General features: G+C 33.9%; 1 protein-coding gene across 1 annotated transcript in view; it reads right to left on the reverse strand.

Moving 5' to 3' along the window:
- Nucleotides 1-4,430: 4,430 nt before the first annotated feature.
- Nucleotides 4,431-17,126, reverse strand: part of CDH12 (cadherin 12) — an 875,493-nt gene continuing 862,797 nt past the window's right edge. The window contains exons 10-12 of the mRNA XM_081825789.1: nt 14,925-15,042; nt 9,812-10,063; nt 4,431-6,453 (exon numbers count right to left, since the gene is read on the reverse strand). Coding sequence (XP_081681915.1) covers nt 5,954-6,453; nt 9,812-10,063; nt 14,925-15,042 — 870 coding nt within the window. The 3' untranslated portion in view covers nt 4,431-5,953. The remainder of the gene's footprint in view (nt 6,454-9,811; nt 10,064-14,924; nt 15,043-17,126) is intronic.

Below are 17,126 nucleotides of genomic sequence, written 5' to 3' on the forward strand. Positions count from 1 at the left end.
AAGTTAAGGCTGTACATAGATCATTAATGTGGATGTTTATTAAGAGGTCCACATTTATATAACTTTAAATACATTACTTCTTAGTAAGAAATATCAATATTTTCAATTGTATAATATTTTTACTGTACTGTAGGATAGTAGGATAGTAGTGTGTCCTAAAACCCTAGTTCTTGAGTAAGATATTGATATGAGAATCAATGATGTTCACGTTCTTTCTTCTTTATGATAAGGAAGTACAATGATATGTTGTAATACGGCCCAGAATACCCAAGGGTTTGTGCTAATTACATCCATCAATGAAATATTACATGTAACAGTTTAAGAGTTGGAGAAAGAGTAGAAAGAACCCCAAAATAGAAGTCCAGATTAGATTTACTTAAACTTCACAATTTAAGAGCTTTGCCACCCATTAGGTTACTAATTCTTGGTTTTGCACAAGTTGTTTGGATATTCTTACCTTCTATTTCTTTAAAGTGAAGTTAAAAAATACAATTAAATTCCTATTAAGGTTCTTTTGAGAAATTTAGTGAATATGACTGTTATGAAAATCCATTACACTAAGGAATATAAGGGACTTGAATAAAGGAATTAAATGACAATCTAAACTTACTGCAAATTGGAATTATCAACCATCTAATTACATATATATATATTTGTGTTTATATGTGTGTGTATATGTGCATGTGTACATATATAAACTAAATTCATCTGCCTTATAATAATGGATATAAGAAAAAATTACCAGTTTTCTTTTCAAATTTTGGGTCATTATGATTGATTACATTTATATATGTAAGTTCCTTTCATGCTGATACGAAGTTATAATGATTACATAACTTAATGATAAGGGAATATATATATATATTTATAAATAATATGTATATATTATTTCTCTATAGAAAAATATTTCTAAATTATACATATGTGCATGTGTATTTATTTGTGTGTGATTGTATGTCTGCATCCCCACAACAAAAGAGAAATGGCATATTGCCTATTAGCAGGCCAGCATTTTGGGTAAACTATTAGAAGACTAATGGAATGGTGATGAATGAAACTAGGTATAAAATTGCAGACTAGAGAACCAGTGTTGCAGCACAGTAGAGAACTTGTCTTCTCATCATAGTCCTGGAATGTGTTAAGACTAGGACATATCAAATATGGCAGAGAACTAGAACGAGATATGAATCAAAATATAATTAACTAAAATGAATGTCTATATCACTCTTGCCCCTACTCTATTTGATACAACCATTTCAGAGGGAAAAAAAAAGTTATTTAAAAGGGCTAAAATTAACATTATCAGAGGGAGTAAAGAAACAAACTATCTAAAAACAAGAGCAGAATAACAAGAAGGTGACAGAACAGAACAACACAACATGACTAAGATCCTGAAATCAGAAAAAATATCACTGGAAAGTTTATCAATAGAACTGGAAGACAAAAAAAAAAACCAAAAGAACTGGAAGACAGAGATGAAAAGGTAATCATGAAAACTGGATAAAATATAGTGATGGTTAAAAGATAATGTGATTAATTCTTAAACCCAGGACATCAAACCAACTATTAAAAATCACACGAAGAGTGAATGGGAAAACACAGAGTTGGAACCCATCAGAGAATAAATACAAAAAATCTCCCAGAACTGAAGAATCTGAGGCTCCATGTTGAAAGGACACCCTGGGTGTATAGTCCTAAGAATGATAAAAGACTCCTCTTGATACATTAGTGTGAAATTTCAAAACACAAAAGATAAGAAGAAGTCTGAATATCATCATGAAAAAATTCATATCACATAAAAGGAAGGAGCGATACATTCATCCCTTTATTTTGTCACCTGGGTTGGATGCCAGAGTATGATAGAAATCACCTCCAAAATATTAAAAAAAAAAAATCCAAATGAGAATTGTGTAGCTCGCTAAACTATGAATTAGGAGAGGAGGAAGAGAAGTTTTCAAACATGGGGTCATAAAATTATCTCCTTCCCACTCCTTTTTTTCTTAGGAAGCAGACTGATGCTGTTACTGACATCTTAGTAACTCTTTTCACACCTAGTCATAGTTTGGGGCCCACTTCAAATATACCTGCATTCTTATACCTGCTTTTAAAAATTCCCATTTTAATACATTAGTCACTAAAACTTTTCCAAGGATTTCTATAATATCCTCCTCTTAAAGACAAAGAATGACAGACACACCCTTCTAATCTTTTCTTTCCATCACTTGTTTTCTTCTTTGGCTCAGGATCTTTCTCTTTCTATGCATTCTACCATTGTTTTGCTGAGAATTTTGACAATTATGACTTAAGAAATATTTGCCTGGTTCTCCATATGTGGTACATGGAGAGCCAATGCATAATTAGTCCAATCCATAGTTCAAAGATTTTTAATTTTATCTTGAAGATCTCTATGATTCTCATAATTTTATGTAATCAATATGCAAATGATTTAATAGACTTCATGTAATTGTAGCTAGAACTTAAGCATCAAGATATCACAGAAGAAACTTAGATAGCACCAAGGGCAACAAATTAATTTTCCAAAGAGAATAGACCATGGAGGCAAAGGTCCTTGCCGCATAGTACATTTCCAGTTAGTGATAGAATGTGCTACAAAAGCAATTTTAAATTGTTTTTAGTATATTACACTGTTTCACTCTTATGTATTGATCTAATACTTTTTTGAGCACAAATGTTGCATTTAATATATTTATATATATTACATACATATGTTACATACAATATGTACATATATATTTCTGTAAAGGTAAATCTGTAACATAATTAAGAAGTGTTGTATGATCTGTAACGTAATTAAGAAGTGTTGTATGATTGTTATTAATAACCAAAATTCCCCATGTAAATTCTAAGCCTTTTTAAATATTATTTAATTTCTGAATGAAGGCCAGGGACTGTTTATTAAAAATTTAAAAAAATTTTTAAAGATTTAAAAATTGAAAAAATTGAAAAAGGTTTTGTAAGTATTGAATAGTCTAAAAGATAAACCATAATAATTCTAATTTATGAGCACTGAGAGACCTCTTTTCACCATATCACTCCTCTGATTTCCTACTGTCCCTGAAATTATTTCCATTTGAAGTTATTTCTTTTCACATTTCTTTGTTCATTTGTTGTAAATTATATACATATATATATATATATATATATTTTAATTTGCTGTTAACATCTGTGTGGCTGTTAGGGGCTGAATTGGGTCCCCCTAAAATTGATATTTTGAAGTCCTAATCACGAGTACCTCATAATATGCCTGTGTTTAAAGATAGGGCATTCAAGAGTAAATTAAGTTAAAAAGAGGTCATGTGAGTGGGCTCAGTATGACTGGTGCCTTTAGAAGAAGAGGAATTAGCACAGAGGGAAGACCATATGAAGACACAGAAAATGGCCAAGCCAAGGAGAAAGAAAATTTACAAGCCAAGGAGAGAGGGCTTTAGAAGAAACCAACTCTTCTGACATCTTGATCTTGGACTTCTAGCTTCCAGAACCACAAGGGAAATAAATTTCTGTTGTTTAAGCCACCCAGTCTGTGGTACTTTGTCATGGCAGCTTTAACAACCTACTGCAGTGGTGTAGCAAAAATAAAAGATAGAAGTATAGAACAAAAGCTTATTAGTTTGGTAAAAGCAAGACTCACCAATTTCACCTTTTTGCTTAGCATCTCAGTCATGGGGTTTGCAATGACCTGCCCTTCCCAAGTGTTCTTTTTACTATCATCACTTCCTATATATGACTACATGCAGAGCAGTTAGACCAAGATACAAAATGCAGTAGCTCCTGAGAAGAACCATGTTGCCAGCTGGAAGTGATCTTGCATATTAACCTTCTTCAAGGGGTCATACATCACTGCATAGTAAATCGTGTTGCTAGGACAAACGCAGAAGTTGCCTTCACTTTTTTTTCCAGTATGGTTATGACATTGCCAGGTTTTTAAAAATTACATAAATATTTCCCAAAACGTGTTATGCTGCGAATTATTACACTACATGAATATTCTAATGCAGTTCCCAGAGATGAGACACAAGTAAAATCTGGGTAGTGAGAGGAAGGTCAGTAATTGTTCCTGTGAGGGGAAACAAGGAAAGTGTGCAACTCTGTGGCACCAAAACAGGGATGTGAACTGCAAATGCAAACAGCCAAATTGCCACCTCATAATTATCACTAACACATATTTGAAGTAAGCCTTAAGAATGAATAGGACTGACTATAATTTGCCTATACTATCCATATTTCTACCCATTTTTCCCATGTGTGAATTCTTTTGCAATTTTGCAAATATAAATATATTCATAAATATTTCATAAATACAGCTAGGTTTTGACCACATTTTCAGGATGGATCTTTTAAGCAACCTTTATTTTTTCCTACAGATAGTCTCAATAGTTCAGTAGTCATTTGTATAATTATATTATTAAGAAAATATATTATCACTTCATAGTTACCTGTTTCGTTAAGTGCATTTCTAGATAGTGTACAGTTCACTGGAGAGTAAAGTATATGAGTGTAGTACTTGTAGGCTTATAAAATCTAACAGTTCTCAGAAATCTGCATCAAATTAAAAAGTAAAATTTATTTACAGAGCACAGGAGTTGTATGGAATCATTTATAGTTGAATTAGTGTAGATGATCGCATGAAGTAGCAACTGTGAGATCTAATATAATAATAATGTTTACAAAGTTGAAGTCCATGTTAATTCAATAAATAAATCAACTGCCTGATTTTGCATTTCTGTTTATTTTAGTAATTAGTAACTGGTTTGATTTTTCTAAAATCCCTGATTTTTCATTTGTTTAGTAGTATATAATAAATATTTTTAGAGATGTTATAAATCCATCCTGTATTATTTGATAAGCCTTTTATTGTCTTAGTTGACAAAAAAATCACTGGTTTATAAGAAACTCTGAGAAGCTATGTAATGAATTTTCCCGTGTTTAAATTAATGGCACTTTTTTCCTTAAAAAATTTCATAGAAACACAACTTAAAAATTTCATCTGTGACTGAAAACTTTCATAATCTGATGATTTGTTAAAACCAACTTTCCACACACCAGCACAGTATGAAGACAAAACCAATATTTATTTTAGTGTGGAGTTTCAGCCCTGAGGCCTCTCTTTATCAAGAGGGAATTTTTTTTTTAATTTCCTTTTTTTAAATTTTTTTTTGGAAACAAAGGAACATTTTACTGAACACCTTTAATGTGAACTAATGTTAAGGTCAAACATTGCTTTTAAAATTCAGGACTTACATAATGAATTTCATATTATCGCGTTTATTTCAATTTTCTGAAAGGGTAGGAAAAACAAATATGTTTTGGCATACAGTTTAAAAAAGAAAAAAAAAAAAACCTTTGAATTATAAGAAGATGGAGTTCAGAAAGTATTCTCTTTTCCTCAGAAGGAATTAGAAGTCAGCATGTTGCTATTGTTCCTTGACAAAGACAGTGTCTTTGTTTTCTGTCCTCTGTATCTCTGAATCCTGCAATGCCATCACAGCAGAGTGTATGATACACCATTTTAAATGATAAGAGTTTCAAGAGGCACTTTAGTGGAATTAAGAAAAACCTAACACTCTTCCACCGTGATGCCACATAGCTATCTTCGTTCTATGTTGTCATGTCAGTAAATTGTATTTAATAGGCCTGAGCTTGTCTCAGTGTGTTTCCAAAATAACAAAACAAAATCAAGCAAGTACACATAATAGGATTTATCTTGTGTCGGCAGAATAAAACAAAACTGACAATATGATAAATACAGCAACTTGCTAGAAACCAGATAATCAAAGGACTGTGTCCTATAAAGCCTGGTGTGTGTGTGTGTGTGTGTGTGTGTGTCTGTGTGTGCGCGCACATGTGTGTGTGTTTGTGTGTGTCTGTAATTTCTATTTGTGTTTCTTTTTCTTAAATGTCTCATTTTGGTTGTGTTTTATCCTTCGCTTCCACCCTAAGTGACTTTATCAGGGTTATAACTCTCTTCTTCACCAAATATATCTGCCAGGACTTTAAAGCGGGGTCCCCAGTCTGTCAGATAGTCGTAGTCCTGGTCCACTTCTGTGGTGAGAGAGTCTATAGAGCTAAGGGAGTCTGCTACTGATCCATTTCCTTCATACGCATATGTTGCCAATGAATCGTATGGTGGGGCAGTTGGGTCCACATCATTCTCCTGTAGCCTTTGATTAATGAAATCCCGTATGTCTGTGTTATCTTCCACCGGTGGTCTCTGACGAGGTAAACAGAGAGAGTCTGGTTTTATATCCCTGCGAATTTTGTTATCTTCAATCACTTTCGGATTTCTCAGAGCACCAATGTCGAAAGCCTGGGTGTCCTCCTCCCCACCTCCTTCATCATCGTAATGGATAACGTTGTCTCGGATGTCTTCTTTAGAGGTCATTAGAGTGTCTTTCTTCTTCTGCCTTCGCAGAGCTACGTACAGCACAACTATGGCTAGAACAAGACAAAAATTGCAAGTTGAGAATGTGTAGTTCACATCTCCAAAAAATTGATCAGGGCTTGCCAACACGTTATTTTCAAAGTAAACATATTATACAATAAGGATCATATCTATGCTTATGCAACTTCATTTTGAAATTGTAGCTAACAAATCTTAGCAAAATTATTCACAAAATCAAGCAATTACAGTCTTATATTTAATTTATGTTATATCTTAATATTTTGGTATCAGATAAAAAGTGTGTGTTACAAATTTTTTAAAAGAATGGTTGTTCTAAGCATATAGAGAGCTGTATAGTGTTGGTATAATAAAACTTGAATATTATAGCCCATAAATAACACATATTATTCATAGCTAGATTTCCCAGTTGCAACACTTACATTTCTAATGAAATAAATCCAAATCTTCATGTGACAATAACTTTTAAAAGCAATAAATTTTAAAAAGAGAAGGAAGAAAAGAAGGAAGGAAAGGAGAAAGGAAGGAAAGAAGAGGGTAGAATATAAGGGCCTTAGTTTTATAAATCATGTCAACCAAGACCTCTAATTATTTCAATTCTGTGTCCTGCCATGTTGAGATATTTTCCAAACCAAATGCTAGTGTTCAGTTTACGTTCATGAAGCATGATAAAATTTTTGAAATAATTTATATACTCTCATAATGTAAATCTATTTTTGTTCCTGGTTGATGCACAGCAATCTGTTAAATTGAAAGCATTTATTTCGGGGTGCCTGGGTGGCTCAGTTAGTTAAGTGTCTACCTTCAGCTCAGGGCATGATCTGGGGGTACTGAGATTGAGCCCCGTGTCAGGGTCCCCGCATAGCAAGGAGCCTACTTCTCTCTCTCCCTTTGCTCCTCCCCCTCGCTCAAGCATGAGTCCTTGCATGCGAGCGCTTGCGTGTTCTCTCGCTATCTCTATCTCAAACAAATAAAATCTTAAAAAAAAAGAAAGGGTTTATTTCCTCTAGAAGTGAATGGGCACAGATTCAAATGATGAAGTCAGTGCTCAGTTTTGCTCATCATAAAAACCCCTCTCCTCCACAGAGGTGGTAACAGGTTGAAAGACAAAGTGTGTTTGATTTACTACAGCAGGGTCTGGAAAACTCTCATCATACGATTAGAAATTTGAGAAGATTGAGTGATGATGAAAGCTCATTTATTCCCTCTTCCTCCAAAATTAAAGTTTGACCAACTGGAAGGAGGGAGGAGATATAGGTAGAGCTTCTGTACAATAGGCCTTGAAGAAATGTTTAGCCCTCTGCACTCCTCCCAGCATTTAGGGAAATCCAAAATCTAAAAAGACTGTTGCTCACCCAGAGAGTGAGTGAGAAACTGGAAGCCTCATAGAGATGCCTTGCATATAAAATGGCTTTGGAGCTGCTCTGGCTGAGAAGGCACTTGTAACTGATGTACCTGAGAACCCCCTACAAGATACCTAGACCCCACAAGATGCTCTTGCTTTCCCTCCTCCCAGGAAAGCTATGAAAATGGCTAAGGAAAGATCTGAAGGAGTCTGAGATTGGTTAAGGAAGGCCAAGAATAGTTGGATTTTAAGTACACCCCATGGCAGGACAAATAGGGCCACCATCCCCTGCTGTATCCTGGAAAGTTCACGTGCTAGAAGTGTGCAAGCGCACCGTGGACCCTCAGTGAGCATCTGGAGGAATGACTGACAGATGGAGGCACATGCTGCTGCTGACCAGAGCAAAATGACTCGCTACACTGTAAAAGGGCCAAAGAAGCCAAAGGTGAGCGTCCAGAACATGCCAAGTCATGCTAGGTTGATGTGATCTGGGACTCAGGTGGCTCCTAGACAAGAGAGAAGCATGAAAAAGTAACATTGGATTTGAGGTTAAACAACTAATTGCTGGTGTTCAATTTCAGATGTGAGAATATTATTCTGAATCCTCCCTTCTAAGGTTCGTATCATCAGCACAGATGCCAGAGATAACTTATAAATTATAAGGATAGAAAGGAACTTTTTTTTTCTGGATACCAAACTTACTTATGTGGAATTAATACCCTATACCATTAAGATCGCACTAGAACTTCAATCTCCAAACTAACATGAGTTTCTGACTTGGAGAATGTTCTCCATAAACTATGACATAATGCCTTACTCGATGCCTTACATCCTAGTTTTTTTTGTTGTTGTTGTTATTTCCTATCTTAAGATAAAAGTATGCATCTACATTTGTGAAGCATATATAAACGGATTCCACAATGCCCAATTGTAATCTGTTGCCATTTGAATTTAAAGAAATGACTGGCAAAACAGAAAAGCTCTCTCTGGTCTTGTGAATCTGCCGGTGAATTAATAAGTGAAGGGAGCCAGCTGAACAGAATTAATGGGAGAACGAAACCCCTAAAGTAGATTTATATTAATTCTTACAGAGATGTTACAGAATGTATTACCTCCGTCCTTTTTCTTTGCAGGGCTTCTAGATATTTCAGTGTGTTGTGTTCTAGGGGGAATGGTTAGAATTTTGATGTGAGATGTGAGAAAACTGGAATAAGAACTGTTTTCGGCTGGCATTTTTTTTTTAAAGATTTTTTATTTATTTATTTGAGAGAGAGAGAATGAGAGAGAGAGCACATGAGGGGGGGAGGGTCAGAGGGAGAAGCAGACTCCCTGCCGAGCAGGGAGCCCAATGCGGGACTTGATCCAGGGACTCCAGGATCATGACCTGAGCCGAAGGCAGTCGCTTAACCAACTGAGCCACCCAGGCACCCTCGGCTGGCATTTTATTTTTTTTAATTTTTTTTAATTTTTTTTTTGTTTTTTTTTTTTAACGGCTGGCATTTTAAACAAAAAAAAAAAGAAAATTTGGGGGTGCTTTCACTTTCTCACTCTTTTCCTGTTCTTTCTCTTTTCTTCCTTTATTGAACTGGCATTTGAAAGCTACTGATCATCTAGTATATTTTTAAAGATTTATATAATATCTTATTAGGGAACAACAATTACTGGAATGTAAAATGAATTTTTTTAAAAAACCACTTAAAAAAACCCACTGCTGTAAATGGGATATTTGTTACAGAAAATTTCACTGTGGCAAGTGCAACAAACTGTTATTAGTAAAATCTCCAACGGGTTGAACATAGTTTTGTGTTCTGATGCTATTTATTTATTCCAAATGGTATATAGACATGAGATAGTAAATAGAAATTTAACATTAATAAAAATATCACTCAATATAGATAATTTTTCTTCTATCCAGATGTGACATCTCAATGAAGGTCAAAACCTCAATGAAGAAAAACCTGATTTACATGGTAAATTGTGAAGAGAGAGGCACAGAGGAGAGAGAGAGATGGAGAGAGAGAGAATACGTGATTAATACTGAAACCAACCTAAGAGTATAACAATGCACAGTAGGATTGCAATCAAAGCCCCAGTGCTGAGTCCCACAGGTAGAAAAATTGCTTCCACATTACAAGACAGGATGGTACCATCAGAGTCACATCTACAAACTCGAATAGTCATTGTGTTGGTGCTGCTCTGCACAGGATAGCTGCTGTCTTCTATTACAACAGGAAGGAAATACATCTCTTGCTGCCTGCGCCTGTATCCATTTCTTCGGGTTTCAATTCCAGCTGTGTTGTCTACAAAACATGACATTTGTGATAAGAGAGTTACTAAAAGCTTCGCTTCAAATTTGAAAGTTGGTATCGGTTAAACAGTAGGAAGCTCTTCTTGCATCAGCAAAAATGCATCCATATTTTAATTCTTTCTTTTATTATTATGAAAGCTGCCAAATGTAATCAAAATAATCCTTAGGAAAAGAAGAAATGTTAATCTTGTCTGGTGTAAGAATTAAATTTTCAATTCAGAAAGAATATAAAACTGTTTATAAGACTAGAAGTATTTTGTGTTGACCCATTTGTGTGTGTGTCTGTTGACCCACTTTTTTTTTTAACATTGAAATCTCATTGAGAAAAAAAATACATCTGTGGGTGTTTTCTTACATGATGGAAGAGCAGAGATTACAAAGCATGAGTCCGTAAAATATCTCACCTATGAACTTGTTCTTTAAAAGACAACAAAATCAGTTTAGCATTTGATTTTTTATTTTTCCCAGATCTATATCTATGATATATATGGTAAAAAACATATGTACACTTTATACATATATATTTACATATGCATATATGTATATATATATATATAGCGTTCACTTTTGTACATGTATATGTATATATGCATATATGTATATAATATTTTTTACTTTTGTACATTAGTTAGTATAAGAAAAATGGAAAATAAAGTGTGTTAAAAACATCAAGATTCATTAAAAATTTTAAACATAATAAATTATAATAATCACTATTTTAATATAAGTACAAAAATAATTCATTTTAGTTCTGACAAAATCAACAATAGCAATATTTACTTAGAATGATTCAAAACAATAAATATTTTAAATTTTATATAAATGCAATTAATACTACTATTGAAAGTATTATTTTGCACGCATTTTTTCTTTCCTTCTTTTATTCCTACACATAGAAGTGGGAATTTGGTTTTATTTATAACACCATTTCATTTTTTGTCTATTAAAGTAACTCCTAGAAATATTTTGCTATTTTATTTTTATTTTTATTTTTTTTAAGATTTTATTTATTTATTTGAGAGAGAGAATGAGATAAAGAGCATGAGGGGGGGAGGGTCAGAGGGAGAAGCAGACTCCCTGCTGAGCAGAGAGCCTGATGCGGAACTCGATCCCGGGACTCCATGATCATGACCTGAGCTGAAGGCAGTCGCTTAACCAACTGAGCCACCCAGGCGCCCATTATATTTTGCTATTTTAAAAAACATGTTAATATTTAATTTATTATAGCCATATATGATATCCACTTTGGAATCAAGGAAACTAATTTTAAAAATATATATTACTCATTAAAATACAGGTATTTCAGAAAAATGTTACTATCTCAGTAAAATGCCATTCATCTCTTTGTATATTCTAGATTCTACAACTAAAAATTAGGCAGCTTCTCTAGACTCATTTCAATAGAAGCACGAAGTTGAGAAAACTTTACTTGATATGACTGTTTTACATGGGAAGATGATTTATTATTACATAGAAGAAATTTTTCAAATTGAAAAACAAAACATCAAGATGCCAAATGTCGATTATAATATTCCCAATGAAACTTAGTAATGCCGGGTACTTATGATGACAGTAGGAATAAAACAATGGGGGCTAATTGAATTCACATTGAAATCTTCAGCAGCTGATTGAATACTTGAGTCTGAGGAAAAGGAAGTCAGGATTTACTACAACTATTTAGTAAATAATTTGAAATCTAGGTGAAAATTATTAATAAAAGTAGGGGTTTGGAAAAGCTGATATATTTGCACTTGAGGAGTCATGGATTCAATGTTCCTGAACGTATTATATCAAAAGGCCTCCTATTCTTTTATGTTTACAGTAGCCCCCTCCCCCCCATCCACGGTTTTACTTTCTCTGATTTCAGTTGCCCCAAGTCGAACTTGGCCTGGAAGGAGATGATCCGCTTTCTGGTGTACGGTCCAAAGGTGATTTCATCTCATCACGTAAGCATTTTATCATTTTACATCATCATCATAAGAAGGGTGAGTACAATACAAAATAGTTTAAGAAAGAGAGAGATCATATTTACATAACTTTTATTAGAGTATATTGTTACAATTGTTCTATTTTATTATTATTGCTGTTAATTACTTTGTCTAACTTATAAATTAAACATTATCATAAGGTATGTGTGTATAGTAAAAGATTTTATCTTTTTTTTTTTTTAAGATTTTATTTATTTATTTGAGACAGAGAGAATGAGAAACAGAGCATGAGAGGGAGGAGGGTCAGAGGGAGAAGCAGACTCCCCGCCGAGCAGGGAGCCCGATGCGGGACTCCATCCCGGGACTCCAGGATCATGACCTGAGCCGAAGGCAGTCGCCCAACCAACTGAGCCACCCAGGCACCCAGTAAAAGATTATATCTATCTATCTATCTACCTATTATATATATATATATATATATATACATACACACAGGGTTCAGTACCATACGTGGTTTGGTTTCAGGCATCCACTGGGTGTCTAGGACCATATCCCTCAACAGAAAAGGGGGATTACTGTATTTTCAATATATTCTTATTATTGATATATGGCCATAAAAAATTCATTGTGCTGTTCATGGTGGGAAAAAAAGATATTAAACCTCATGTCCACTCTTAAAATAGTTTCTACTGAAGAACAGGTAAAGTTAATATATATCATACAAACCATAAATATATGTGCACACAATGGAGTATTATTAGGCTATAAGAAAGAAGGAAATATTGCCATTTATGATAACATGGATTAACCTGGAGAGCATTATGCTAAGTGATATAAGCCAGACAGAGAAAGAGAAATGCTGCACATGGTAACATTTATATGGGGAATCTAAAAAAGATTTAAAAAAAAAAAGGAACTTCTAAAAACCGTAGAAATGCAGTTGTCAGGGGCCGGGTATGGAGAAAATGGGGAAAGATTGGTAAAAAAAGATACAGATTCTTAATTATAAGATGAATAAAGCCTGAGGATCTAATGTATAACATGGTGACTATAGTTGATCGAAATTTGCTAAGTGAGCGGAATTTAAACCCCCAGGGGGAAAAGTTTTTTTAAAAAGGTAAATATGTGAAGTGAAAAAAAGATTTCTATTCAGTTTTTAAAAACTTACACTTACTTAAAATATAACTTAAGATAAAATAGAGAATATAGTAAATGGCATATGAATAGCAAATAATATTCAAATTATGAGAAAACACTATGCTATAAGGCAAAATGATCTGATTCATATTATCATGATTAATCAGATATAGTTTCTCCAGCAAAGATACAATGGGGAAACAGTCAAATTATGTTCCTGAATGATGTGACCATCGACCTTGTTGCCCAAGCCAGGGATCTGGAAGTCTGATTAGTCTTCTCCATTGTATTTACACATGGAATCTAGGCAATCTAGCATCAAGCCCTATGGATTCTATCTCTATCCACATGTCTCCATTTGCCATTACTTTAATCTAATTCTCTCTCACCCACTCCTGCAATAGCATCAGAAGTAATCCTATATCCTCCTATTATCTTTTCCACGCTACAACCAAACTGATCTTCCTAATGCAAATCTGAACATACTATGCTCTTGTAAACCTTTCAAAGACTTCTGAAGTCATTGGATTTAAGTTATAATCCTTTCAAATGGCTTGTAGTTAGGGTGACCACATAGTCTGATTTGTCTTGGATAGCCCTATTTTATGTGAGCTGTTCTAATTAAAATTACTAATATTGTCCACTTCTATTCTCCAAAGTGTTCTAATTTTCATAACAAAATATGTGGTCTCTCTACTTATAAGGCTCTTCATATTTGGGACCCTCTTGCATTTACTGCCATCCCTCGCATTACATTATCAGATGAAGCAAATCCTACTGAATCTCTTTCTATGACAAAATGTCTGCTTTCTTTCCTCTAAATATTTGCAGAAAAGTAAATGTACTCAGACATCCTTTGACTTCTGTCCATCATCATCATCATCATCATTATCTCATCACAATTGGTTCATTCGTTCTATAAGCATAGAATTTAGTAAGAAATTAGCTTTTTACTATCCAATATTATGAACTCAGGTGATTCTAATCCCAATTTCATAACTATGGAAACTTAGAAGGGATAAAATATCCGCAAGTCACAGAATTAATAATTTCAGTGCTTAGCTTTAATATTTGTAATCTAGCGTCCATTGTATTTTTGTAGTGAGTGTAACAGTAGCAGATGTGATGGTATTAGTAGCAATAACAGCGGTGATGATGGTAGTAACATTGGTGGTAGATACGAAAGTGCAGATATGATGGTAGGGTGGCAACTAAAATCACTTTGGGTATTGTGTTAAAGGATTTGCATGCATTATTTTATTTAATATAAATACTATGAGGCTGATTCAGTTCGACTATGAGTTTAAAATTATTTAGTTTAACTTAATACACTGAGAATCTGCCATTGAGGACATAATGGAGTGGGAAGGAAAACCTTCGCTATTCTAATTACAAAGCCTGTATTCTTAACCTGTGTTGTACTCTGTGTTATTCAAATAAACCAGTTACTAAGAAGTTACCGACTTGTTTGTACAAGTAATGTGCATGTGGAACAAATGATATATTTAAAACATAGAAAGCATTCAATTTCCCAGATAGGCCGGTTTTGCTTGACACATTAAGGGACTGTCCACATTATAAATGGAAGCAATTTGCCTCATTAGATACAAACTATATAGGTTAAATATTTAATTTACTGCTAGCTATAGAATTTTGTATTTTTCATATATGGATTTCCATATTTTATGAAATTGAGTGCTTTTAGAAAAACATTGATTTCTACCTTTGTGTCCTTTTACAAAGTTACATGATAAGAGGTTTTTTTCTTTTTTATGGGGTTAAACTTACTTCTGAAGTCACGGACTGTAAAATTTGGTTTGATGGCAGCTTCGGGTGATAACCTAAAGGAGAATTGCTGCCCAGCAGGTGAAAGATCTCGGTCTGCAGCGCTGACTATCTGAATTATCTGAAACAAAGTTGAGATGAAACTTGAAGTCAGTCATGAGTTTCAAAGGGAACTTTACATACAGCAGGCTAATAAGTTTATCCAATGATGCATGCAAGGAGATAGAAATGACATTTTTAGGATTCATATCAGTGAGCCAATTATTTACAAATGATTTTTATGAACACATATCTAAACATTTACAGTTCATAATGGCAGGTACAATTATAGGGTATGGGCGAATTCCAAGTCAATATCTGCATAACTAAAAAAGCTTAACACCATTGAAAATTCTCACTAAAAAGCAAAATAAAATTAAAATGCACTTGCTTGCATTTTAAACTAAATAAAATAAATGCTTTCTAACCTAAATATGAAAATGCTTACTGGAAAGAAAATCTCTGATTATTTAAAAGCCCTTGCGATAGCAAAATTTTAGTATAGTTTTATTTGTGAGAATGAGTTTTATTTTCATAAATAAATAAAATGATGAGAAAGAGAAATACAAAGGATGTATATCTGGTTTTGTCCTTATATTTGTTTTCCCCCAATGAGCAAGAATACTAAATGTATTTTCATAAAGTTTTTTAAAGAAGGAAGCACTATAACAACCCGGTTTCAAAATTTTTCCTAAATCACTTCCCATAGGTTGTGTGTTTAGCAGTTAAAATTCTGATATTTCAAGAAAATGCCCTTAAGAATTTGGAGAGTAAAAACAACTTCTGAGAGCCAAACTGTGAAATTGATAATTCACCATATAGATAAGCAAATTATAATAGCTTTGAGGTTGTATTTTATTAACATATCCAATGGCTTTGAATCTGAAAGCATTTCAGGAAATGTGTGTAGAAGAGAGTGAGAGCAGAGTAGTGCTCAGGTGATCACTTTCTTAGGCAAAATTTGAATTTGTCAAAGGAAGACCTTTTATTTCAAGTACTGTGTCTTTGTCACAGTGGGCAAAAGCATACATCATGTGTTCTATATGTGATTTACTTACTACTTTTTGTTTTCATTCCATGGCTAAAACTCAATCTTATTACTATGATCTATGTCCCCATAGAGTTGTGTGCATGTACACACGCATACAAAATCACACACTCACACATAAGTGTATCTACTGTGACTTCGAGGGCCTGGCGCCATATTAGTAATTTCTAATGTGAAAAATTGGTTTTCTAATGAGAATTTCGGTTCCCTGGTTCACTGTGAATCAGTCACAATTCTCTAAAACTTCAACTTACGTAACTTCACATAAACTCATATGCTCAGTCATATCACTATTATCCCATCCATAAGTTTTCTGTAAATTATTAGGGGATTGGGTTACCAGGTGTTTTGTTTTGTTTTGCCTTTAACTACTATCAGCAAGCATAACCATTTACCAAATTAAAGTTATTTAACATCAAAAAATACCAAGAACATAACTTTAGGATGAAGCAATGTCCTTTCAAACAGCAGACAGAGAAGAAAGTTTTGGTAAAAACAGGCACTTATCTGGAATTGACACTTGGGAGTCATTGCCCTAAGGAAAAAAAAACTCTCATACTTCAGGAATTCACTGTATGTATCACTGTTGATTTAGATAGCATCATCTTTCTCTCTCTTCTCTTTTGTCTCTTGATAGATAACACATACATGCATATAAAAATACATACATATACATGCATACATATTCAATTATAGGCCAGAAGTGATAGACAGTTCCTATGCATAGTTCCTAGACAATGGGCAGAATGCCTGGGGTCAAGAGCAGAAAATGCTCACATACCACACTCCCTGAAAACTCCAGTAACAAATGTGGCCCAGTAGAAAACCCAATAGGTATTTATTAGAAAAAGAGCCTCCAAGGACCCCACTGATTGCTTACCACTCTGCCCAGATGTAAGAAAGCCTCAGGTCATTTCTACTTCTCCCAACTTTTCAAACTCTTTAGTTTACTAGACAAGCAGAGAAGCATCAAATGGAGTTCTATTTCTGAAAGGACTTTCATTTTGTTCATTACAAGAGTCTAATTGATATAAAATAATTAATATTCCTATCTAAAAAAATAGAGAGTTGGGTTTTTGCGGGTGAGGGTGGAGGGATCTGGAAAGTGGAATTTCAGA

Source organism: Leptonychotes weddellii, chromosome 7 (genome assembly GCF_054177405.1).
Source record: "Leptonychotes weddellii isolate Sample4059 chromosome 7, ASM5417740v2, whole genome shotgun sequence".
NCBI classification, from domain to species: domain Eukaryota; kingdom Metazoa; phylum Chordata; class Mammalia; order Carnivora; family Phocidae; genus Leptonychotes; species Leptonychotes weddellii.